Here is a 27078-nt window from a genome sequence, read left to right as displayed (position 1 = left end):
TAACTGTGGCATGTGAAACACCCACTCATCAAAACCACCACTTATGTGGCATGTGAAACACCCAATGATGAAATCCACCACTGAATGTGGCATGTGAAGCACTCACTCATCAAAACCACCACTTAATGTGGCATGTGAAACACCAAATCATCAAAACCACTACTGAATGTGGCATGTGAAACACCCAATCATCACAAAAACCACCAACTGTGGCATGTGAAACACCCAATGATGAAAGCCACAACTGAATGTGGCATGTGAAACACCCAATGATGAAAACCACAACTGAATGTGGCATGTGAAACACCCAATCATCAAAACCACCACTGAATGTGGCATGTGAAACATCCAATAATGAAAACCACCACTGAATGTGGCATGTGAAACCACCACTGAATGTGGCGTGTGAAACACCAAATAATCAAAACCACCACTAACTGTGGCATGTGAAACACCAAATGGTTAAAACCCCCACTGAATGTGGCATGTGAAACGTTTTATGATGAAAACCCCACTGAATGTGGCATGTGAAACACCCAATGTGGCATGTGAAACACCCAATAATGAGATACACCACTAACATGCCATATCATTTTCACGCCATCATTTATGGCCACAAGAAAGCGAGAAAGGAACGACGTGCATATGCGTGTCTCTGTCTATGTCGCTGTGTGTTTGTGTCTGTGTCAGGAGCAAAATTAAGGCCTTTGGACAAGACTGCAAACTCTTGACGGCTGATATTGACGGCAGTTCTCTTGTTGTACTCATCTCTTGATGGCTTGGTCTTGAATTAGGTTCGACAGGGGATTGATGTTGTTGAGTTTAGTGATGATCTGGAATATGCTACTTTGGCCCGATGTCTTTAATGTGTTAAGTCGATTTTATTAGTAATTCAATGTTATGTCTTTATAGAGAGGGCGACGGGGTAATCTAGTGGTTAAAGCGTTGGCTCGTCACGCAGAAGTCCCGGGTTCGATTCCCCACATGGGTACAATGTGTGAAGCCCATTTCTGGTGTCCCCGCCGTGACTTTGCTGGAATATTGCTAAAAGCGGCGTAAAACCAAACTCACTCACTCACTTTATAAGGAATGAGGCAATCGGGGAATCTTCTCACCAGCTGACTTTTTGCCATTGTTATCCTCTTTCTGTTGACAAACAAAACAACTACTTACACAAAACCCCGATATACATCAGTCCGGTAACGAATTTGTCATGACTAACAAAATCGTTTGATATCGTGTCAAAAGCTCTTGGTCGACCCGAGCTTATCGGTATTTGCGCACGGATTACTTGACTCAGACTTGCTGGGTCGAATAGTGACTCAGAGCGAAACGCATGATACTGTCCAACAATATGGTAGGCGGCGCTTTGATGTTGTCACCAACCAGGCACGCAGCAGACATAAACGATAATCAGGATGGCGTGAATATAAGGTTATTTCTTGTTGCATGTAACTTCTTACAAAGCTGGGCACAATGTCTGAAGCCCATTTCTTAAAAGCATTGTCCATTCATAAATTGTCCATCATAAATAAGTGTTCCATGTAAGGCTTTTAATGTCGTTTTTAGATAATATTTTCTAAAAATGAAATCAAAAGCCTATGACAACAACAAAAATCTTCCAAATGTGGCAATGTAAATTCCAAAATTTTAATTCTAAACTAAAAAATCTCCACCAAAAACCACTCAAAAACTAAATAACTATACCATAAATCTAAAAATATTGACAGTACGATAACCAAATTCCCAACAGGTCATACAAAATTAAATTCCCATCTTCATAAAATAAAATAGATACCAAACAGACAAATGCACATACCGCAACGAAACAGACACGCTCGAACACGTTCTACTTCACTGCATACAGGGGCGGTGGGGTAGTCTAGTGGTTAAAGCGTTGGTTCGTCACGCCGAAGACCCGGTTTGAATCCCCAAAAGGGTACAATGTCTGAAGCCCATTTCTGGTGTTCCCCGCCTTGATGTTGCTGGAATATTGCTAAAAGCGGCGTAAAACCAAACTCAGTCATTCAGTTTTAATGCATCAGAGGATTTTACCCTGCTTTAAGCGCTCGGGGAATTTTCTCTTTGGCTAAACTTTCAGATGACTGCATACACTACCAACAACACAGAATGGAGCTTCAGAGTTCACTGGGCGCAAACACATACCCAACACTACAAACACTTCCATGCCCACTAAATAACACCTAAATCGTTAAAGCCTTAGGTATATTTCTTATCAAAACAGACCTTCCAGTTCGCATATAGTCCCATATAACCAACTAGTGTTAACTTAAAAAATACAAAAACAAACAAAAGAAGTACTCATACCAACCAACCCATCCCGTTGTTCATCTTCCCACCACATCTGACAAATGTCCGATTTTAAATTCATACAAATTTAATCATGCAACCCATACGCTTTTAGTCAAATTCAACTGAAACTTGGCCCGCATGGTACACGCGTGTGACACGGGACTCGCGCGCGCTGCACACCCGTTGCATACCCGTGTCACATGCGTGTTACGCGCGTTCTCAACGCGTGTGAGGGGAATGAACTTTTAGGCGGTGGTGTATGTGTGTTTTATGTTCGTCTGTCTGTCTGACCCACTGTCTGACTATCTACATGTGTGGTAGCTTAATAGTCCCATCGGAATAATGAAATCAGAACAACCACTCTATAACCTGTCTAAATTATATCTAATCTCAACTGACGGGAAAGCGGACATGACGTCGGACAAATATCTATTTTACAAGCGTTTTAGGTCGAAAGGATATAGGAAATAGGTTTTTCATGGAAAAAAATCAAATCGTTTCATTATTATTGTCCAAGAATTAATGAAGCTCTTAGAAGTCTTTTAAGGTGAATACATTTATCTAATCTCTCTGTAAAGAAACACGATAGTCTACATGTGTAACATTTGTCTGTTCCGCCATAGCCATTATAATTGTCATTCCTAAATCGGACAAGCACGTGTTCGGCGTCAAATCCAAATCTGCAAGATGACCGACATTGTGAAAGAAACCAAAAGTACAGAGGCTGATAATTATTTCTCTAAGTGTAATATCTCTACACAACTGATTATAACTGATAAGTTTACTAATCTGTGCGACCCGTGAAGATCCGGGTTAGAATTGATCTTCAGTATCCCAAGCTTGTCCTAAGAGGCGGCCAACGGACTCGTGGTCAGTCACGCTGACTTGGTTGACATATATCATCGTATCCTAATTATGTAGATCGATGCTTATTCTGTTGATCACAGGAATGTCTGGTCCAGACTCGATTAGTTAGAGACTGCCGTCATATAGCTGGAATATTGCTGAGTGCGGCGTTAAACAACAAACAAACAAACCAATGATCAGGTCAGGCTTTGATGTGACGGTGATGTTCGATATTTTTAAGTCAACATGCGACGCAAAATCACATTTCGTCTACAATATAGTGGCTTTACTGAACCTTTTTAAATTTTATAGACAGGTTACTTTTCCTTGATCCCTGGCAGAGGTGTACAGAGCGTGGGTGTCGACACCAGCAGATGGCATTCTAAGATTGGAAACAACAGGTCCTTCCACTTCCGGGTCAGTGTGTTATCAGTTCACGTCACTCTGAGACTGTGTGCTTAACATCGCTTTGGGTGGCACTTCAGGTTTATATCCGGTTATATTTAGCGTTGTATCACAACTTACTGGAATCAGTTCGAACTGTCAAACTCTCAGCGTTAACACTTTTGTAAAACCACACATAGACATTTAACACAATTTCGACAGAGATGATAATTTCTTTCAGACTGTGGCACTTAACTGCTGCCATTGTAGTGTGTTTACATTAAGAGGACAGTGTCTTTTACAAAGCCAAAATTGTGTATTTACATGTTGACGATATTGTGTTTACATGGAAAGGACAGCGTCTTTACAAAGTCACAATTGTGTATTTACATGTTGACGATATTGTGTTTACATGGAAAGGACAGCGTCTTTACAAAGTCACAATTGTGTATTTACATGTTGACGATATTGTGTTTACATGGAAAGGACAGCGTCTTTACAAAGACAAAATTGTGTATTTACATTGTTTCTGATAATACATGTATAATGAATGTACACGACGTTCATAACGTTGTACTAACATGGGCTCGACAGTGTGTTTACAAGGCCTCAATTGTATTTTTTACATGGAAACAATAGTGTGCACGTGTTTACATGTTGATGATCGTGTCTTCACAGAAACACGGCGGTGTTTTGGCGAGGGTATGACCGTGTCTTTACATGGACATGGAAGTGTGTTTATGGGGCCACAATAATCTTTTACATGTTCGTAAAGTTACATTTGCATAGTGTTGATAATAATTTATCAAATGGACACAATAGTATATTTACATGTTCACAATAGTATGTTTACAAATTTTTAAATTGTTTATGTATAGGTTAGAAGACGAGGACGCGTTCTGTAACCGTGGATTAAGGCGGTTAGAGCGAGGCGCGGCGAGCCTCGTTCTGTAACCGCCTTAATCCACGGTTACAGAACTTGTCCGAGTCTTCTAACCTACTTAGAGCATGCACACAAATATTGCTTTTAATAAAATAAAAGAGTAATATTTATTTGGTACGCGTCTGTAATTTAATGAATGGACTATAGTTTTTTTAAGCGCAAGCAAGGTTGTGGTACGGTCGACTTATGTCATGAACGGCACGTGCTAATGTGTGTTATATTCTGTATTCTACCTAAAGGCAGGTACAGTCGCTATCGTCGTTAAATCAACGCTAATATGTCTTTACCAGTTATCGAAGGTCGTCTTGAGAAGGCGGCCCGATGCTCTTTGATTAATCAGCTTCAGGGGCACATAGGATTTCATTCCGGGCCCTCATCATGGATGGTTAATGAACCGAGGACGTAAAGCACGCGTACGTGCTTTTCGGAAATCTCACCTTTACAAACACATGGTCTCCGCGCACACGTCTCTTCATTACGCAGCAGGTATGAGTGGGACCGACAGCGACGATACATTGATTCCAGCTTCACAGTGTGAGTTTTTGACAATAAGTGAAAACTCTGAAGATGATGAAATTCTATGCACAGCACTGGAAACTGCGGAGGAAAGGGATCTTCTTCAGCAACATTACAGCGATATTAGTGGCGTGGAGGAAGAAGTCCACGTGAGTGAGAATGTGTTTGGCGGCGGTAGTGGGAAGCATAGTGATCATGAAAGATTTTCTGTACCGTTGTTGGATTCTGAAATTGCAGGATTATGCGAGACAAGTGTGCCTCAAAATACCAAACAGAATTTACGGTGGGCCTGTGGTCTTTTTGAAACTTGGAGAAATTCACGTAATCAGAGAATTTTACGAGGGGAAACATCCGGGCAGCGTTTAAGTTTAATAGCTCACAAACTCGAGGATCTGAACGACGATGAACTTAATTACTCTCTGTGTCGTTTTGTATGCGAGGTGCCCAAAAGCGATGGATCTGAATATAATCCGAAAACTCTCCGGCAGTTAGTGCTTTTATTGAACATGCATTTGACGAAGTGTGGTCGGGATTTGAAATTCCTGTCGGATAACGTTTTTCTCGAACTGCGAAATATATTGGACAGTGTAATGAAAGAAGGATCGAAACGTGGTATTGGAATTCGTACCAAAAAGGCCAAGGTTATTTCCTATGAACAAGAGACAACTATGTGGGATATGGGCATCTTGGGAGTTTCGTCACCACAGGTTCTTTTGGATACAATGCTGTACCTCATTGGATTAAATTTTGCACTCAGAAGCGGCGATGAGCACCGGAATCTTACAGTTGACCAATTCGAAATTGACAAGGATGACAGAATTTCTTCTTTATTCTGAGAAGACTTGTAAGTGTTACCAGCGTGGACATAAGGATTTTGGTGTTCCTCCAAAGTGTGTTCGTGCATACGCCAGTGACGATCGTAACACGTGTGTAGTTGCGATATTCAGAAAGTACTGTAGTCTGCGTCCGACCAACTCCCGTCATGTATTTGCGACATCGGAGTACCGCTGTGAGAGAGTACAAGCGAGTTAGTACAGCTCAGGAGAAAGAACTGAGCAACGTGATCCAAGGTGGCGGTGAACTCACTAAAAGACGACGAACTGCTGACTCCAGTGTCGACGTAGCTACCACTACCACGCCCGCAGTCTCGCAAAGTGTGACGGACGATCGCGTCGCGATTTCAGTGTCTGTTGTCATTAAAAAGTAATAAAAAGTAATTTTAGTCGAAATTGTTATTTTCATTTGAGAAAGTAGTTCCGTCCGGGTTGTAACCGCCAAATCGGATGGTTATAGTATGGTCGGATGGTTATAGTATGGTCGGATGGTTACAGTATGGTCGGATGGTTATAGTATGGTCGGATGGTTATAGTATGGTCGGATGGTTATAGTATGGTCGGATGGTTTACATGGTATAGCATGGTCGGATGGTCGGATGGTAGTATGGTCGGATGGTTATAGTATGGTCGGATGGTTATACAGTATGGTCGGATGGTTATAGTATGGTCGGATGGTTATAGTATGGTCGGATGGTTATAGTATGGTCGGATGGTTACAGTATGGTCGGATGGTTATAGTATGGTCGGATGGTTACAGTATGGTTATGGTTAGTATGGTCGGATGGTTATATGGTTACAGTATGGTCGGATGGTTACAGTATGGTCGGATGGTTACAGTATGGTCGGATGGTTATAGTATGGTCGGATGGTTATAGTATGGTCGGATGGTTACAGTATGGTCGGATGGTTACAGTATGGTCGGATGGTTACAGTATGGTCGGATGGTTACAGTATGGTCGGATGGTTACAGTATGGTCGGATGGTTACAGTATGGTCGAAGACAGGAAGCATGCTCTAAAACAGTTTATTAAATGGAAACGATAATATCCATGACAATATGTTTTTCTGTCATGTTGGAAACGGAAGCTGACAATGAATGTATTTCTGATTACAACGATAGACCACCAACCAAGAAAAGCCCCAACGTTTATATTCCCATTTAACGCCTTCAGGAAAACATTTTTTAAATTCTAGCTACTTTAAATTTCAAAGGGACATATATGCCTCTCCCACCTTCAGATCATAAACACGTTTAGCTGTCAAACACATATCTAAATATGTTCTGATCCTAATAACGTTACAATCATGGCACAAGCAACGCGATTTGTGTGTAAGATCTAAACACATTTAACAATGTCCTGTCGACCCACTGAGTAGATATATCTGTTGGCTGTTCCGTTCTCACCCCTGCCAACGGAAATGTGTGTGCCTATCAAGACCGGCTGGAGCAAACACTAATATACCGTTCAATGATTGCCATGTGTGGAAATCGAATCTGATAAGACAGAAGGTGGGTTTGACTCCATTGTCAGTACATAACGACCGGCTGAAACCGAAATGGAAAAGTTCGAATCTTGACCTCTGTGATTATCAGACGCGTCAGGTAAAAAATAATGTGGTCAGCAGAGGTCGGGCCTCCAGGTACCGATAACGATATTCCCAATATAACGGACTGAATGTGACTCTCTGGGTTTTAAAACTAAGGTATGGGTAACAATGGAAAAAATGGTGCTGTCAAAACTGTTGAAATATACTCTGTCTGTGACGTAAATATTGCTGAATTGTGAACCAGTAAAGATTTGGTGTTTGTTTGTTGTCAGCAATATTCCAGTTTTATTACCTATTTCATATTTTCATACGATGCCAGCAATATTGTCAGCAATATTCCAGTTTTATTACCTATTTCATATTTTCATACGATGCCCTTGGGCAAAATATCACTTTGCCATGGTGACGTGACGTCATGAACAATTCTATGACGTCACGTTTCTTCTGTGACGTTGCGTTCTACATACTGCGACGGCGGGTAGCCAGCCTATGTTTGAAAGTAGATTTGGGTTTATTTTCCTCAATTTGACGACTTCGGTAATAAACAGAATATTATTCGTGCCAATATCATACAGTGTTTACGACACTCGTGCCTAAATATATATATCCTCTATATATGACGGAGGTCTGTAACTATTCCAGTCTGGACCAGACAATCCAGTGATCAACAGCATGAGCATCGATCTATGCAATTGAGATACGATGATATGTGTCAACCAAGTCAGCCAGCCTAACCACCCGATCCTGTTAGTCGATACTTACAAAATTCATGGGTTGCTGAAGACCATTTTTTTCTTGTTACAGACACAATATGATTGGTGCATTACATCCTCAGAAATGAAACATTCATGGATAGATTACAGACATATATTAACCGAAAAAAGCTATTATGTTTCACATGAAGCGGTGTCAATGCTATGTCAATACAAATCACAACATTATATTTGGCCATTCGTTTGATCAATGTTTTATCATAACAAATTCATTGGAATATCAGGTACCGAAGACACCCCTTTAATAGAAGGGTGGCATTACAACTCAGTTTATAAAGTCAGTATCGCCGGTGACCACCATTTGCGTTGATTCGTTGATACGCTGGAGGCACCGGTGGAGCAATACAGACATTAGATTATTGATAACAGCAGTGTGCGAAATTTATGCTGGTCCTGTGGTCCCCGGCTGGTACAAAGGTTTCTTTACCTGTTAACAGCCTACGTGATGTTCTTCGAATTGTGAACCAGAGAAAGGTTCAATTAATGTTAACGACTGGTTGTGATCATGTCGTAGGTGTCAATCCCCAATCTCAGTGAATGGGAATTGTGGACAAAAAACCGTCCATCGTAATACAGAACGCTATGCTGTCTGAAAAAGACTGTTACAACACGTGTAACTTGTAGGTGGGCATTGTCCCTGTTGCAACGTGTCGTTACGCCCCTGCTGTACAATGGGTTGAACGATGTCATGACCTTGACGTCGTCCCTGTAGAGTACGCCATATACATATTCCTTCTCCCCACGAGTTGCCACCCCAAAACATAACAGTACACAACGACAGTTGGTTAACGTAAGCATGGCACAAACGTTCATGTGGCCCGTTAACCCTGCACGGCCCACCAGAGCTTTTTCTGAACCTCCGTTGACTTATACACTATGGTAGACGTGCCTGACGGTTACGTGGATGGAAACGTGGACGAATCGCTGGATATCGGATGTTGCGCTCTCTCAATCGGCTAGGTACGTTTCTTAACCCATGCATTATCCGAGCCGTTAATGTGGCAGTTTGGTATCGATTCTGTAGATGCACCAACCGTATGCGGTTGTTGACGTTACGTCAGGTCGTGAGTGTTGTCCTGCTGTAGTTAACGTCTCCAAAGAGATGAGAATCATATTACGTGTTTGCGTAAACATATAACGGAAACAATAATGTTAGATCGAATCGAGCTATTTTTTTCTTTGAGACAAGGAAGCCCGATAGGCTACAGTCTGGCTGGAGGTTGTGTGGTCGTATAAACACAGCACGTATATATTCAGATAGGTCATACCATACATGTGTTGTGGAAAGCGTGGTATATCATACGCGTCAGTCATACCACGAATATGTTGCATGTGTCAGATATCCTGGGGAGGAACGTCGATAGTGCCAAATCAAACAAGGTGTAGGACAGGGACGTGTTATATCCGCTGGGCTTTTTTATGTGTATATTAAAGAGCTTATATGATTTAATACAGCGGAAGGATGTGATCACTTTCTCAAACAACACGACCCTCATAAACTCAATAGATGATGGCCTCTGCATGCCCATACAAACAGCCCATCACCAAGACATGTAACTTAAGCTACGACTGTCTGTGTTAAAGGTGGTAACAAACCCTTCGTTGTTTTTGACTAAGTTAGTAGATACTGACGCGTCATCGAGCCGTTATCAGTACTCAATTGGAATCCAAGTGATTTCCTGAGAGACAGAGCAGGTGGACAAAGAGCAGGTGGGCTGAAACCTAGTGATTAGGTGGCTAATCATGGTTACATTGTTATCTTGTCCTTTTTACATGGTTACTGTTGTTCTGTTTACTTCAGTAAAAATGTCGTTATGTTGGCATGGCCATGGGTTCCCTGATTTTCTGTTTAGGTCTTTTCCCAATTTCGTGTAAGAATGGTTACCTGTTGTCCTGTTTACACCATATCAAATGTCGTTGTGTGGACATGGTTAACTGTTGTCCTGTTTGCACTATACCAAATGTCGTTGTGTAGGCATGGTTACCAGTTGTTCTGTTTACACTATACCAAATGTCGTTGTGTAGGCATGGTTACCTGTTGTCCTGTTTACACCATACCAAATGTCGTTGTGTAGGCATGGTTACCTGTTGTCCTGTTTACACCATACCAAATGTCGTTGTGTAGGCAAGGTTACCTGATGTTCTGTTTACACTATACCAAATGTCGTTGTGTAGGCAAGGTTACCTGTTGTCCTGATTACACTATACCAAATATCGTTGTGTAGGCATGGTTACCTGTTGTTCTGTTTACACTATACCAAATGTCGTTGTGTAGGCATGGTTACCTGTTGTCCTGTTTACACTATACCAAATGTCGTTGTGTAGGCATGGTTGCCTGTTGTCCTGTTTACACTATACCAAATGTCGTTGGGTTGGCATGGGTACCTGTTGTTCTGTTTACACTATACCAAATGTCGTTGTGTAGGGATGGTTACCTGTTGTTCTGTTTACACTTTACCAAATGTCGTTGTGTAGGCATGGTTACCTGTTGTCCTGTTTACACTATACCAAATGTCGTTGTGTAGGCATGGTTACCTGTTGTCCTGTTTACACTATACCAAATGTCGTTGGTTTGGCATGGTTACCTGCTGTTCGGTTCACACTATACCAAATGTCGTTGTGTAGGGATGGTTACCTGTTGTTCTGTTTACACTATACCAAATATCGTTGGGTTGGCATAGTTACCTGTTGTTCTGTTTACACTATACCAAATATCGTTGTGTAGGCATGGTTACCTGTTGTTCTGTTTACACCATACCAAATGTCGTTGTGTAGGCATGGTTACCTGTTGTCCTGTTTACACTATACCAAATGTTGTTTTGTAGGCATGGTTACCTTTTGTCCTGTTTACACTATACCAAATGTCGTTGTGTAGGCATGGTTATCTGTTGTCCTGTTTACACTTTACCAAATGTCGTTGTGTTGGCATGGTTACCTGTTGTCCTGTTTACACTATACCAAATGTCGTTGGTTTGGCATGGTTACCTGTTGTCCTGTTTACACTATACCAAATGTCGCTGTGTAGGCATGGTTACCTGTTGTCCTGTTTACACCATACCAAATGTCGTTAAGTTGGCATGGTTACCTGTTTACACTTTACCAAATCTCGTTGTGTAGGAATGGTTACCTGTTGTTCTGTTTACACCATACCAAATGTCGTTGTGTAGGCATGGTCATCTGTTGTTCTGTTTACACTATACCAAATGTCGTTCTGTTGGCATGGTTGCCTGTTGTTCTGTTTACACTATACCAAATGTCGTTGGGTTGGCATGGCAACCTTCTTGTCCTGTTTAGGCCAATACAAATTTTGCTCTGTGGGCATGGTTAAACCGGCTTCCCGTTTACACTATAAAAGATGTGTAATAATTAATAATTTCCAGTTGGTGCCAGATTGTTTGTTTGTTGTTTAACATCGCACTCAGCAATATTCTGAAAATAATCGAGTCTGGAACAGACAGTCCAGTGATCAACATCATGATAATCGATCTACACAATTTGGATGCGATGACATGTGTCAACGAGATGGAAACAAAAAGTGGGTTTTGAGGGATATCAGTCACTACTTCCACAACCTGCAATCAGCTCAGGTTTAACCCTTCACAATTTGTAACCTCCCTGTGTGACAGTCTGAAAATAAGGTCAAATTATTACTTTGGGATATTAACTCTATTGGGTTTGCAACTTGTATAATCCCATTTTCAGTCTAACAAACCATTGTTCTCTTCTTGAAGAAGTTAGCGTAGATTTATCTGTAAAATAAGGAAATTCGCCTAATTTAAATTCAGTGATAAAACAACATCAATTTTCCGCTTTTATTCGTGTAAACATACTACAAACATCACAAGCCTATCTGAGCCTATCTTTGAGGTTATGTGTACCACGTCATTATGACGTCATCAATATGAGTCTACTCTTCCGTGTAGCCTGGGGGGTAACTGATGGTATATCCGGGGGGACAGGATGGAGTCTTGCAGCATTTTCCGGGGGCAGGGTCGTGAAGGGTGCACGCAGCTGGGAGAGACCATGCAATACACCTGTAGGAAAAATATACATTGAGCTTAAAATTGTCACTGTTAGTGCCGAGAATTTGCTTGATAATTTTAATATGTTTTTAATTATCGCCCTTTACAAGGACTACGAAAGCGATTTTGGTCATAAAGAATCAAGTTTCGTTTTAAGGAATATACTATCTGGGAACCTGAAATAATTTTGTCAAAACAAAGTATTTCAATAATAACGAATATCTTTGTCAGTAATAACGAAACATTTTAGTGTGTGTCCATATCTAATATTTATTATGTAATATTCAAGTCCATTCCTTAGATCCGCGCTCGTGCTGGTGACTGTGTTGCTTCAACCATGGTTTGATTCCTATGATGGCTACCCGTATAAATGAGTGAGTGAGTGTCGTTTTACGCCGCTTTGAGCAATATTCCAGCAATATCATGGTGGGGGACACCAGAAATGGGCTTCACACATTGTACCCATGTGGGGAATCGAATCGAATTTATCTTACCTTCATGTAAAATACTTTAATTTCATTAGTCAATGACGCTTTAACAAGTTTTCTGGAAAGATATGACCCGCTGCCACGGTAACCGCCAAACTCTACGCCCAGAAGCTGTATTGCTAACAATCGTATGACGTCATAAGATGGCGCATGCAGTGCCAGGAATTCGAAAACCGTTCGATCAGCTGTTTTTGAGTTCACTATATACAGATTTATTTTACCGACTTTCACTGCTTTATCTAAACTATTTTATACATTGAATCGTTTGCACACTCAACCTAAACATAATTAACCGTTTTGATAGCAGTTTCAGGCTTGTCAGAATGTTTCACTGATTTTAAAAATCCAGTCCAGAGGCAGACGCCATTTTGTTTACACTTCATATAGGCGGTAGCGATCTTCAAAATAAAATAAAATGAATTTTGTACATTTACCATGGCGGTATGATAAATACGTTGTACGCTTCTGTCACGGGTAATACGTTCTGATGTACGTCTTTTCGTAGCAGTGTCATCCCTAGCCTACCGGCTCGGGTGACACTGGCACAAAGACGCGTACACCTGACCGTCTTACCCTCGAGAGAGAAGCATACAGCTTAAATGTATGTTACAAGTGTGGTGGAATGTCCGACTTACCTCTGTCGACACTGGTAGCGAGAGCCGGCGGAGTCAGAGCAGGTGCAGGTGAAGTCACAGCCGTCGTGCCACGTCTGTCCTTGTTGGTAGGTCTGACCCTTGTACAAACACGATCCTGTAGAACAACTCGAGTATATGAATACACAATGCCTTTAAAGGTCAAGTAAAACATATGCTATATTTTGGGATAACACTTTCTCAGTAAAGTACAGATGGTAGCACTTTTATTTGGTTGAGTACCATCCGGGATTCGAACCCAAGCGCTAAGAGTCAGTCTAACTCACTCAGCTCTCGCGGCTTCACAAGTATAGCATCGTTGATACCAGTATGGCTTCACATAATTTCCGAGCAGTTGCCACTAAATCCATGTAAAAAACATGGTTATCTTGGTATCGTTTTATTAACCCTTCCAGTGAGTAGTGTGGTTTTGTGGTATTAGATTTGCTTATATGACAACATATAAGCAGGAACTATTGTTCCCCAGGCGTTGATGCCCTACAGATAATCCCCTGTAATTGAAACACCGTCCGTGGTCGAGTAGAAAGAGCACCTGCCCGAAGAGCTTGTATGGGTCTGTGTCTGTGTCTGATTGTACTAGTTCAGAATAAAGCCTGTTTTACGTGCTAGCCCATTGAGCAACCAGTTAACACGGTCATTACACACAGTCTTCCAGTCTTCTATCTTGACTTATCCTTACAGAAGCCAAGCCGAATAAGAAAGTAGCATCTTTCAACGCATTTAGGCATGACGACACTGGGAATCGAACCGCCGGTCTTTAATTCCACGTTCGACGTTCGACCCAATAGGCCCGGGAGAGGGTGATATGACAATTCGCTTGGGCATACCCGGTATGTGTAGGAACAGATATATTGAGCCAGACCTACCGGTGCCAGTTCCGGTGCCGGTACCAGTGCCGGTACAGACGGGAGTCTGGCAGCAGGATCCGGCCACATTCTGGAGGGTACATCCGGCAGGTAGGTTGGGGTAGGACTGGCAGCTGGAACATGTATAGAATGGTTACGTCCATTATGACAGACTGTTAATTAATTCTACAGAACAAAACGGTATATGCTAATGTCATTCTTATTTGACAATGGATATTAGTAAACACTGACTCTTGGGTATGGCTATTGTGCTCGATGTCGGCAGCAGAATAACAATAATGTACTCCAGGTACCGCTTTGAATGCACTTATACTGATCCACTTTCTTTCTGTACAGGCTTATGTTGATCTGTTACATTTCTGTATACACCATCCGATACCTTTCTGAGTACATTAATATTTCCAAGGTGTAACATTAATATTTTCAAGGTGCCTTTCTGTGTACATTAATATTCTGAGGTACCGTGCTGTCTTCAGTTATGTTCTCCCCATACCCTTCTGTACACACTGCTGTTCCTCAGTAAACTTTCTTTATGTACATATGATTCCCAAGAACATTCTGCATGCACTAATCCAATTCGATTGGAATTCATATACACAGAGGTACCTGGGGTTACATTTCTCTACGGCGATAACGACCTCAACAGCTAAAGTATAAAGAATGGTCATTCACCTTGATGGGATGTGACTAATATGGTATCTACACTTGGAGCTAACTCTATATCTGTATGAAGACCTACCCTGAGACACATTTGTAGTATCCGGTCTGTCCGTTGACACAGGAACAGTTATATTGACAACCGTCTTGCCACTCCTCGCCCGTTGTGTACACGCGGCCCTTGTAATAACATCCAGCGTCTGACAAACAATACAACATACCGTTATGTAATGGTACATTTACAGTTATACACTAGGGGAGTGAGTGAGTTAAGTTTTATGCCGTTTTCAGCAATATTCCAGCAACATCACTGAGGGGATACCAGAAATGGGCATCCCACATTTTACCCATGTGTTTAATCAAACCTGGGTTTTCGGTGTGACGAGCGAACGCGTTATCCACTAGCCTACCCAACTGCCTCATTATTAACTCGTACTTTACCAGCTGAATGACATCACCGTGACGTCCCGTAAACGTCGGTATTGACGCACGTTATAAATAGATCATTACGATCTGACAGTTACAAGGAGATCTTTTTGTGATTTTTGGTTGTGACAAGTGACGTTGCAATTGTTATGACATTGTGATATCCGTACAGGCCGAGCTTCTGACATATATGTGTTTTAACATATGTTATATTTGGGATTACACTTTCTTAGTAAAGTACAGATTCTAGTACTTTCGTTGGGTTGAGTCCCATCCGGGATTCGAACCCACACCCTCGGAGTCAGGCACCTAATCGCCAGCACACAAAGTCTGACGCCTAGACCGAAGAAAGTTTAATCCCAAATATAACATATGTTACATTTGACCACTTTCTAAATGGCCGTGGTGTAGTGGTTAGAGCGTCCGCCCGGAGAGCGGAAGGTCGCGGGTTCGATCCCCGACCGCGTCATACTAAAAGACGTTAAAATATGGTACTTGTTGGTCCCTGCCTGGCGCTCGGCATTAATGGGTACAACAAGGACTGGTCGGCTCGGAGTCAGTATGTGTCTGAGTGGGGTATTCATGCTTCATTGCGGCATGGTATCTCAGTGGGCTAGCACCATAAAACTATCTTCAGTCTGGGCTAGTACAAGCAGCCGCACATACACATATACACGCATGCACGTCGTCATATGAGCGAAATATTCTCAAGCACGACGTTAAACCCAATTTCACCTCACCTCACTTTCTAAATGGCATTGTGTAGTTCATATACATGTTTTCATAAAATGATCGCTGATCAGGCCTTAAAAATATCCGTACAGTCACTAGTCATAAAGGGGCGGCGGGGTAGCTTTGTGGTTAAAGCGTTCGCTCGTCACGCCGGGTTCGATTCCCTACATGGGTACATTGTGTGAAGCCCATTTCTGGTGTCCCCCGCCGTGATATTGCTGAAATATTGCTAAAAATTAAACTCACAAGTCATTATCTTGCCCTTATAGAAACACGCACAAGGATGTATTTAGAGTCATCCATATCATCCATTATGATATTGAATAATATGTGTGACTAGCACGTGTACGACATTTTTGAATGGGCTTGTACGACACCAGGAGACCGAAGGTCAAGGTCACGAACCTTCATCTCCCAACAACTCCCAGCTGTATTCAATTGACACTTGTAACGATTTTATCATTGAGTGAGCGAGTTTAGGTTTACGCCGCACCAACCAATATTCCAGGTATATGGCGGCGGTCTGTAAATAATCCAGTCTCGACCATACAATCTAGAGATCAACAGCATTTGGGATACGATGGGATGTGTCAACCAAGTCAGCGAGCCTGACCACCCGATCCCGTTAGTCGCCTCTTACGACAAGTATGGGTTACTGAAGATCAATTCTAATCCGGATCTTCACGGGTCCAGTGGCGTCTGAGCAATGGTCGGCCGACTGTCTGGGTTTGCCCAAGACGGCGATTTCCAATTCAAACAGATGGATTTCATTACGAGTGAGTGAGTGAGTTTAGTTTTACGCCGCTTTTAGCAATAATCCAGCAATATCACGGCGGGGATTCAATTACGAGTAATGATATACGATGATGTATGATACAAACCTTAACTTCATTAACAAGAAGCGAAGCTATGAAAAAGAACAAAACATTGTCCCTGAATCGGGGAACGGACTTACTGAAGCCGGTGACAGCGTTCATGGGGTACTGGGTCACGAAAGCGGGGTTGTAGGTGCCGCTTCCCGACACACCCTGTCCACCTTGACCACCCATGGTCACTGTTCCTTGGGTGCCGTAGGGGACCTTTCCAACTTGGTCTACAGGTGGAGAGACAAGGCGTTACAACTGGCTAGGAGAGGCACGAACATTAGTTGAACATGTTGGTTATCATGATCACTCATGTTGGTATCATATTATACATATCATCATCATCATCATCATCATCATCATCATCATCATTATCACTAATGATGATAATAATAACAACATAGAAATATTGGACTTTTCCAACTTGGTCTGCAGATAAAGAGACAAGGCGTTACAATGAATGTATACTAGGCACATAATGAAACTGTGCATTGTCAAAATATTATCCCAGTTGATAAGTACGATAACAATGTCAAAGGTACATATAAACTTTAATGGAGGGATCATGAGACCATAACAAGTCGGGAGAATTTCAATTGAAAAGTCAATCACAATGACGTCACGAGTCCACAAGCGGGACAGGGGTCAAACGACCATGTCACAAGCTCAATAACGGGTATGTCCACCATCGGCATTGAGAACAGCAGTGCATCGACGACGCATGGAGCCTATCAAACGTGCAAGGAAGGCTTGTGGGTGTCACGCCAGATTCTCTCAAGTTCTGTTGCAAGGTCAAGGACGTTATCTGGCGGATGAGGAAGACGGCGTAGACGTCGATCCATCTCGTCCCAAACATGTTCTATCGGGGAGAAATCCGGTGAATTTGCAGGCCAAGGCAGTAAGTCAACGTTGTGGTGTTGCAAGAAATCCATAGCAACCATTGCCGTATGAGGGTGGGCATTGTCCTGTTGGAATGTTAACCCAGGGCCATGACGTTGCAGAAAAGGAATTGCCACAGGTTGAAGAATCTGATCCCTGTAGCCCACACCAGTTAAGTTGCCCTGAACAATCACCAAAGGAGTTCTTTGGCATGCTGTTATTTCACCCCAAATCATCACGGAACCACCACCAAAACGATTCCTCTCCAAGACACAGGCCTGTGCATAATGTTCTCCCACGCGTCTATAGGCACGTTGACGTCCATCACTATGGGAAATGTTAAACCTGGACTCATCTGTAAAAACAACATTTCTCCACCAAAACAAGGGTCTGCGGACATGATTTCGGCACCACATTCAGCGAGCTTGTCGATTACGTTGTGTCAGGATAGGCCGTATGGCGGGACGTCGTGGTCTGCTCCCGTGATGACGTAAACGTTGTCGAACTGTGTTGGGGTGGATACGGCGAAGTCCTGGGATGGTTCGGGCAGTCATCACTGCAGTCTGAAACCTGTGGCGAAGATGGGTCACCCTTATCCATATGTCCTGTCTTGGCGTTGTTACACGTGGACGTCCAGAACGTGGCCTATCGATGACGTCATTTGTGTTCTGGTAGCGTCTCACCAATGCAGAAATGGTGTTCCGGTGGCAGTGGAAATGTGCAGCCACTTGTCGTTGAGACATTCCCCCGGGGACCATCCCAATGGCCTCATGACGTTGTGCAGACGTGAGCCTTGGCATGCTATGCGTTTCAATAGCCGTTTAATTTTTTGAACGATCGCAAGGGCAGGGGTTGAGCTTCCCAAAGTGACAGTATTGTGTGGCATTCATTTGCTCTGTTTCTCTTTCCCGGAATGCACGTGCAACAACGTATTGCACGCCTCAAGGACGAACCCACTGACGTCACGGAACGTGGCACGTGCATGCATGTTGGATACATGTCACTAATCTCTGAGTTTAAATCCTTATGTGTCTACACAGGTTTGATAAATTTAGATTTTCAATTTTTGTATGCAAAGTTTCTTTATGTGCCTAGCAGAGGCCCAGATAAGCTGCGTATCAGGGTAAAATACGCATAGAAAATTTCCAATTACGCATTGAAAAATATATGTTGCGTATCAATTATGCATTTAAAATGTTAGATACGCAAAACGTTTAAAACAAATGCGTACGGAATATATTTATAAAAATCGCTTGCCTAATGAAAAAGACATCGATTGCTATCAAGTTGTACTGTTAGTATAGGACCAGTGTTGTACTGTATAGGATGAGTGATTTTTTATGAAATCATTTCCATTATATTTAAGTTGGTTTTGATTAGGTATGACATAAGGCAGAAAATACCTGCTTAGTAAACTTACATAATACTTAGGTGAGTAAAATCACTGAAATACCCACATATTTTAAAGCAGTGGGTCACGGAAAATGAAATACCCACTCAACATTCATAATACCCACTCCAAAAAAATACAGTGGGTGCAGTACCCACATGAGCTAAATCTTATCTGGAGCTCTGAGTGCCTAGTATACTACGATCATCATCATCACCATCATCAACAATGAAAATAATAACAACAAACAATTATTATTCTTATTGTTGTTCATCATCTTATCGTCATCATCATCTATATCAGCATCATGATAACAAATGATAACAGTCACAACAAACAACTATTACTGTGGTTGTTGGTGTGGTATTATTATTACAATGATAAATATAGATTGTCATATTCTTTAAGAGATACTTTGGTACTGGAAACTAATAACAAGAACATTCCACAGATGAGTAGCGAATGAGCAACAATTCTGAGTTCAAACAAACAATGACAATGTTCACATACAAATGGGTGTTAACACAGTAGGCCTTACAAAAAGGGTTAAGTTGCGATTGGCTAACAAATCACTGACAAAACGTATGAATAATATTACAGGGTTATAGCAAATACGTTCAAAGCGAATGACACAGACATCATGGAATGTAAGTGACAATTTACATACATACATACATACATACATACATACATACATACATACATACATACATACATACATACATACATACATACATACATACATACATACATACATACATACATACATATACATATATACATATATATACATATATATAAAATATAAAAAATATAAATTGAAAATAAAAATAAAATAAATAAAAATAAAATTAAATTAAATTAAATTAAATGGTTAAGGACAATACAGCCAAAGCATATAGACACAAAGCGTATTAGAAGAATAATCATACCGAGGTATAATGTTTTTGAAAGACATACAGTCAGGTGACTTCTTCATAAATGTTTGACAGAGGAAGCCATTTTTTTCAAACGCAGCCCCATTATTATTCTTGCGGGCAATGAATATTTCAATAAAGTAAATTTGTTTGAATTTTGTTTATTACTGTTTCAACTGAAAGGGTTGTACTTTTAAGACTACTTAAGAATACATGTCTTTTACATAACAAGAGTAAGTGTAAATAAACTTAAACTGGGCTGGGAAACCAAAAAGAATAGCCCAAGTGTCCACTTCTTTTTCTTCATTGAGAAAAGTGTCCAAGTATAATTACACGCTCAACCAGAATTCCTTGACATGCTCACATTCTAGAAAAATATGTGATAAGCTTTCACTATTAGTTTTACAGAAGGAGGAAACATCCTTGTTCACTAGTTTCATCTGTTCTAGTTCCTTTTTGGTGTAGATTATGCGAATTTATAAGAATTTAAATAGGAATTCTAGTAGTTTTACATCCTTGGTGCAATACCTATAATGAAGAAATACACATTGAAGTTTTCAACCCATTTGTTACACACAGGTGGAAACTCGTCACAAGCAATGTTATCATAGAAAAATCTAGAACCCTTACCAGGTTTGAGAATGTCTGTTAGCTTATTGCTAATCACCACATTTGAATTATTGATACATATTTGGTCATTGATACAATTTTTCCAACTAGGAGGAATGCAGCGTAGTAATTTATGATAATCTAAAAACGTGCCGCTAATATCAAACACATTCTTCAGTTCAGCAAAAGTCATTAAACCACTATTGCTACATATGTCTTTTACAAAATAACTTCCTTTACTATACCATTGTTTAATCAAAAAGGATTTATGTTTAAAATGATGATTGAGCCATAAGGGTTGGGACACAATATCATTAATATTAAGGGAACTTTCTTTTTCTATTCTTACATAGTTTGCCCAAGCCTTCAAGACACTTTGCCAATAAGGGTTCTTACAGTGAATATGAGTATCAACATTGGCACCTAGAGTGAATATTTCATCTATAGTAAAGTAACTTGAATTCTTGAAATTAGGAGTTTGAATACATCTTCTTAAAGCTAATGTCTACTGTTCTCCAATCGGTGTCCTTACCACAGAGGCCGCAGAACTTGGCGCAGTTGGTGATGGCCCATCCGACGTAGGGGTCGCGGCAGGCAGCCTGGGAATACTGGGCACAGGTGGCGAGGGCGTCGGTGCAGCCGGTGTGGGAGCCTACATACAGGGAGGGGTGAGTGAGTGAGTGAAGTTGGCTGAATGCCGCTTTGAAAAGCGTTATATCACCTGGTTAGGGTAAACCTGAAGACCATAGCGCACATATTGTGCTGAGAATGGTCAAAATAATGGCGAGTCTGGGATTCGAGTACCTGTCACAGAATCCTGGCATAACAAAGGGGCTCAACTCTGTATAGGTACAATATATTTTATCACCGTAGACTGACTGACTGAGTATGGTTTTACGCCGCTTTTAGCAATATTCCAGCAATATCACGACGGGGGACACCAGAAATGGGCGTCACACATTGTTCCCATGTGGGGAATCGAGCCTGGGTCTTCGGCGTGACGAGCGAACGTTTTAACCACTAGGCTACCCCACCGTCCCCCCTATCACCGTAGATGATTGGTCAGTTCGTGTCCTCACGTGACATATCATCAATTGTAAAGCATGATACAAAAGATGAAGATATCAATGAGTAGCAGTGAATACCATGGGTGTTGAAATTGCCATGGAAACCAGGCTGCTGATAACATTGTACTTATATTCCGTTATCATTAACATATCGGAATGGATATCTTATAGCAATGATTCAGTGTATGTACTCTTTACATCGTCACATCATGAAACAGTTCGTATCTGATTTCTATGACCCACCTCCAGTTTGAACGGGGACAGCGCTCCCGTAAACGATGATGTTGGATCTCGGGGTAGTCACTGGAGCTGCAACAAACAGTAGTCTTCAGCACACATTTCCTTCAGGAGGAACACTTCCTCATAAATAGAGGATACTATATGAGTGCCCATGTCATACTATGTTTACGACACGAGTGCCTAAATGTTGGTATTTCCCGAGCGAGGGCGAGGGATATACCAATATTTAGGCACGAGTGTCGTGGACATAGTATGATATGGGCACGAATATATTCTGTTTATTACAGAAGTCGACAAATTGAGGAGAAATTAACCAAAATCTACATTCAAACATATGCTGGCAACCTGGTGTCGCTGCATGGAGAACGCAACTTCACAGAAGAAATATGATGCAAAATATAGGGCAAAATATCACTTTGTCATGGTGACGTGACGTCATTAAAATAAAGGGCAAAATATCACTTTGTCATGTGACGTGACGTCATTAAAATATAGGGCAAAATATCACTTTGTCATGTGACGTGACGTCATGAACAGTGCTATGACATCACATCACCATGACAAAGTGATATTTTGCCCTATATTTTGCATCCTATGAAAAATATGAACCCCGATATTTTCGCCCTCGTAGGTAATAGAAACATTTATTTCCTAACAGTTGTTCCTGTGAATGTAGAGCTTACACCAGACCATCCATATTTTTTTAAGTGTTTCTCAGTTTCATCTTCAACCTACAAGTGATCATGTGGTCGAAAAAAATACCTATTAATTTTGTTTAAAATATTTGTATAACGTATTTAATTATATAGCAAGGCTCTTAAAATTAAAATATGAGGCAGGCCGTGTCTATTTGCATCGGAAACAAATTTTGCCGAAAAAGGAACCTCAGGATGATTTTATGAGTGTACAATGGCAAGAATATCGCTTCTAATCAAACCACGATCCCCCTCTCCTAACAGACGCCGTATCCATCTTGACCAAAGGGACACAACTCCATCCCTACACAGTCAACCCGGAAGTGGTTAATCCGAACTATTTTCAATCCACGCTCATCACCTGCTCCTCCGCCGCAGTAGCCGCAGTATTTGGGGCAGTTGAACTTAGCCCACGACGCATATTCCCCGACACAGCTGTCCTTGGGGTACTCGCTGCAGTTGGGGATCTCGTCCTTGCAGTTGAGGGGGTTCGGGGACGTCTTTGTGCCTGTCAAATATACAGCGTTTTACCATATAACGGACAGTGTTATCAAAACAGGATGCAACAAGCCTATAAATCTGGTACCACGATCCGAATTAAAACGAAGTCAACAGGGAATACCTGTAATCACCAATTCAGTGTTTTTCCCCAAAAAAATATACTTACGTTCCCCTATCCAAGAACACAAAATGGGTTGTAAGACAATTTGCTGATTGTGTACCCGCACAAACATGGATGCAAATAATGTGTCACTTTGAGAACAATTGGGCGGTTTTCATACACTGTATTCATGCGCAGTTCCTAAACGTTACTTCAGTATGTTCAGTTACATGGAAATTTGTTCAATTATATTCAAAAGACTAATAGATAATTATCTTCGCGTGTTACAGTATGGTTAATATTAAATAAAGGAAATAAAAAGATATGTATACTGACGAACAAAAGAAAGTACACACCTGGTGTATTGAGACTATTCCCAAATAAACAAATATTTTGCTAGCAACGTTGTAATTGGGTACGATATCTGGTGTTATTGCAACACGTACACAATATTTGTGACTTGTGACTTCCTGGATATCCTATTACGCATCCTACTGAACGCCCAGTTAGGCCGATGTGGATTATTTCGACATATGCTATTTGCAATTGTGTAAATTGTAGGGATACAGAGTAACAGTCAAAAAACAGGGTTTTTTATTTCCGACAGTACTTTAATGTGTGTGTCTAGCAGGGGTTTTTTTTGTTTGAAAATGAAAATTATACACATGCAAATTTCACGTCATGCACCAATCATCTTTCAAGAGCGATTATTGTACAAACAACTATGGTCATAAGGAAGTACGAGTGGTGATGCACTCTCTAAACATTCATTATTATCATATCAACATTAATTGACTTCATATATCTCACAAGTTTTTCAATCGTAAATTAAAAATGAAGTTCTCCTACTTTTTTGCAAGAGTAATACTATATTTAATATCTGAGCATATGAACTTAGGAAAGTTTGACGAAAAAAGGTTAAATGGATTTTTAAATGTATATGCTACACGTATGTATATACTATGTAAATCAGTTTAGAGGTTGAGTCATGTACTCGAAGTGTAGCCCAGTGGTTAAAGCGTCGTTCGATTCCCAATTTTGGTACAAAGAATATATATCGATCGTTTGTTCATGCTTAACTTTGGATACATCACAGGACCAATGTCCGAGAGACCTTTACCCTGGTGTTATTGAGAACGCAGGGGGGCATTAATGAGATAAAGCAATTACTACCTCAATGTACTTCCATACGGAAATATCAGTATGACATGTATCGGCAATAGGAATTTTTTATGCGGGTATTTGAAATCCCAAATAAACTGACGCACAAAAGAAAGTACACACTTGATGCTTTGGTAAAATATTTTCTTAAAAACAGCGTTAAAATTAGAAAAGAGTTGAATATGTCTTATATATTGATATGTAAAACAGTATGATACCCATAGAAAGGCTTAAATCAGCCACCGTATTAAATGTCTCAAAATATATAGGTAGCATGGCCACCCGAAGATCGACAGGACTGGATATTATTTGTAAATTGTTACTTGCCCAGTTTATTTCCCCTAAAGAATTATCTTATCGTAGCTGATATCTCTACTCATGGTATGATGTGATATATGATAAATAAATTATCATTTCATTGTGATCAGAAAATAACAAGTAACAGAAATATATAAATTCTTTTTGTACATCAACTACTTCAACTAGAAGAGTCCACCTTTAGATCATAGGGGTGACACTAGTTTATCATTGCATAATCAACAGTCAACAGACCATGAAATGTTGTTTTAAGACTGTAGGCGAATTGGGATGTAGGCGAATAGAGAACAACCCCCCAGCCCGACCCCAGCTACCGTCTGCGACACCCGACCTGGTCTTGCTCTTGAGACGACCCCCCATGTCTGTTTGTTTTCATAGTGGTAGTGAGACTCCGTGGTAGCTTCATCCTTAAGAGTTTCATAATTAAAAATATTATTTTGTACGTCAGCTATCGTTTCTAATGAAGCTAAGTCTAATTTCAAAATGGGCATTTAAAAAATGTCATTTGTAATATAATATTATCGCACACTAATTTGCATAAAGCCAAGGCCTGTTCCAAATAAGTCGACTTGGTCTTGGACAAAAACCACATTGCTCATTTCTGCACTAATCTTTCCTCAGTAAAGTCCTTTTTTAACGTTTCCTATCTCCACACCACTGAGACTGTAGTTAGGCCGAACTTAGTTTAACAGATATTGCACACTTTCACATATTAACTACATAAATTGTGGATATAAATGCGAAAAAAACGGGTTTTTTCTATTTCCGACAGTACTTTAACAACTGTGTTATGCAAGATGATTGTCAAAATTAATGGTCTACAGTGATTTATCGACCTTCTTGAAAACCGACAAAATCAAGAATGACACCCCATGCAGGTGTATGGGGCTATTGCGTTGTGCACGCGCAACCCATGCGTTGTGTTTAAGGGTGGCGATAAAAAAAAATGGTGGGGGGTTCATAAGATGTCTGACTTTGAAAGGTTTGTTAACGCATATACTTCCTATCCTAATTTTCAAGTCTTTTAAGAGTATAGTAGTATACGGTAACGAATAATACAAATTGTTGGGATGTTTCTCTTACCACAGAAACCGCAGAATTTGGCGCAGTTGGTCTTGGCCCAGGCTGTGTAGGGATCGCGGCAAGAATAGTCGCCGAACAGGTAGCAGTCTGCCTTCTTGTCCACACAGCTCCCTGTCTGGGAGGGTGGGGCACACTCGGCCTTCTGGCAGCACCGGTCGTTGGAGTCGGGGATGAGGGTGCAGCCCGCGGGGATTGAGGCATAACGCTGGCACCTGAAGGGGGAGGCATGGCGGGGATGAGGTTAAGAAACTGAACCTCCCAAAGAACTAATTCCGATCCCTTGTAGGATTATTGGTTATAACGGGATATTTTATAAAATAACCGCACGAGCAACAGAACTGGGACGACATTAAGTCCACTCGGTGTGTCAGGTTTGATGAGTGAGTGAGTTTAGTTTTATGCCGCTTTTAGCAATATTCCAGCAATATCACGGCGGGGGACGCCAGAAATGGGCATCACACATTGTACCCATGTGATGAATCGAACCCGGGTGTTCGCCGTGACGAGCGAACGTCTTAACCACTAGGCTACCCCACCGCCCCATGATTGTGGGTTCAAATCTGGTAATTTACTTTCCTTGTGTGCTGCTATAATACTTGTCTGTATAGCTTTTTATTCTTAACATCAACTAGCATCGAATGTGAAATTTTCTCCTACGTCAATTTCTATGCTGTGATGCTATCTATTACTATTCAAAGTGCTGAAATGAATCTCACTCAGTCATATCAAACAGTGGCTTGACACATGGCATCTTATCCCGACTGCCTAGATCGATGCTCATGTTGTTGATCATTGGATTGTCTGGTCCAGGCTCGATTATTTACAGACGCCGCGATATAGCTGGAATATTGCTGATAAAACAACAAACAACAAACAATCACATTACAAGTTCACATCCATAATTATATTTCCCCTATATGGGTACCAAGATGGTAACCGGATCCTGTGCCTACCTGTCGGTACACCTGTATTTGCCGGACTTGGCGTCGAGGCATTCACAGTCGAGACTGCAGCCATCTTGCCAGGTATCTCCCTGTTGGTGGATCTGTCCTTTGTAGATGCATGCATCTGAGGGTACAAAAGGGGCGGGGTCAGGTACTATCTTAATAAAACTGTGAACCACTGGGGTGCTGATACAATCCTGTTATCAGGCTCAGAAGCATATACACTTAGTACATTCAAGTAAGGAGTCATCTGTAAACTGACATATACTGTATGTATGTTTGGTTTGGGGGACAAGATGTCTCATGAA

At 41.1% G+C, this 27078-nt stretch overlaps 1 protein-coding gene across 1 annotated transcript in view; it reads right to left on the bottom strand.

Moving 5' to 3' along the window:
• Nucleotides 1-11960: 11960 nt before the first annotated feature.
• LOC124285458 overlaps nt 11961-27078 on the bottom strand; it is a 50129-nt gene continuing 35011 nt past the window's right edge. Inside the window, exons 28-37 of the mRNA XM_046721687.1 lie at nt 26780-26894; nt 25827-26038; nt 23025-23171; nt 21972-22037; nt 21194-21313; nt 16959-17096; nt 14928-15045; nt 14189-14301; nt 13305-13419; nt 11961-12193 (exon numbers count right to left, since the gene is read on the bottom strand). Of these exons, the coding sequence (XP_046577643.1) occupies nt 12067-12193; nt 13305-13419; nt 14189-14301; nt 14928-15045; nt 16959-17096; nt 21194-21313; nt 21972-22037; nt 23025-23171; nt 25827-26038; nt 26780-26894 (1271 nt within the window). The 3' untranslated portion in view covers nt 11961-12066. The remainder of the gene's footprint in view (nt 12194-13304; nt 13420-14188; nt 14302-14927; nt 15046-16958; nt 17097-21193; nt 21314-21971; nt 22038-23024; nt 23172-25826; nt 26039-26779; nt 26895-27078) is intronic.

The sequence above is a fragment of the Haliotis rubra genome, unplaced genomic scaffold, assembly GCF_003918875.1.
Source record: "Haliotis rubra isolate DU_JTF1 unplaced genomic scaffold, ASM391887v1 Scf11, whole genome shotgun sequence".
Taxonomy (NCBI): Eukaryota; Metazoa; Mollusca; class Gastropoda; order Lepetellida; family Haliotidae; genus Haliotis; species Haliotis rubra.
Note: the sequence above shows the minus strand (reverse complement) of the source record. Positions and strands in the feature narration are given on the sequence as shown.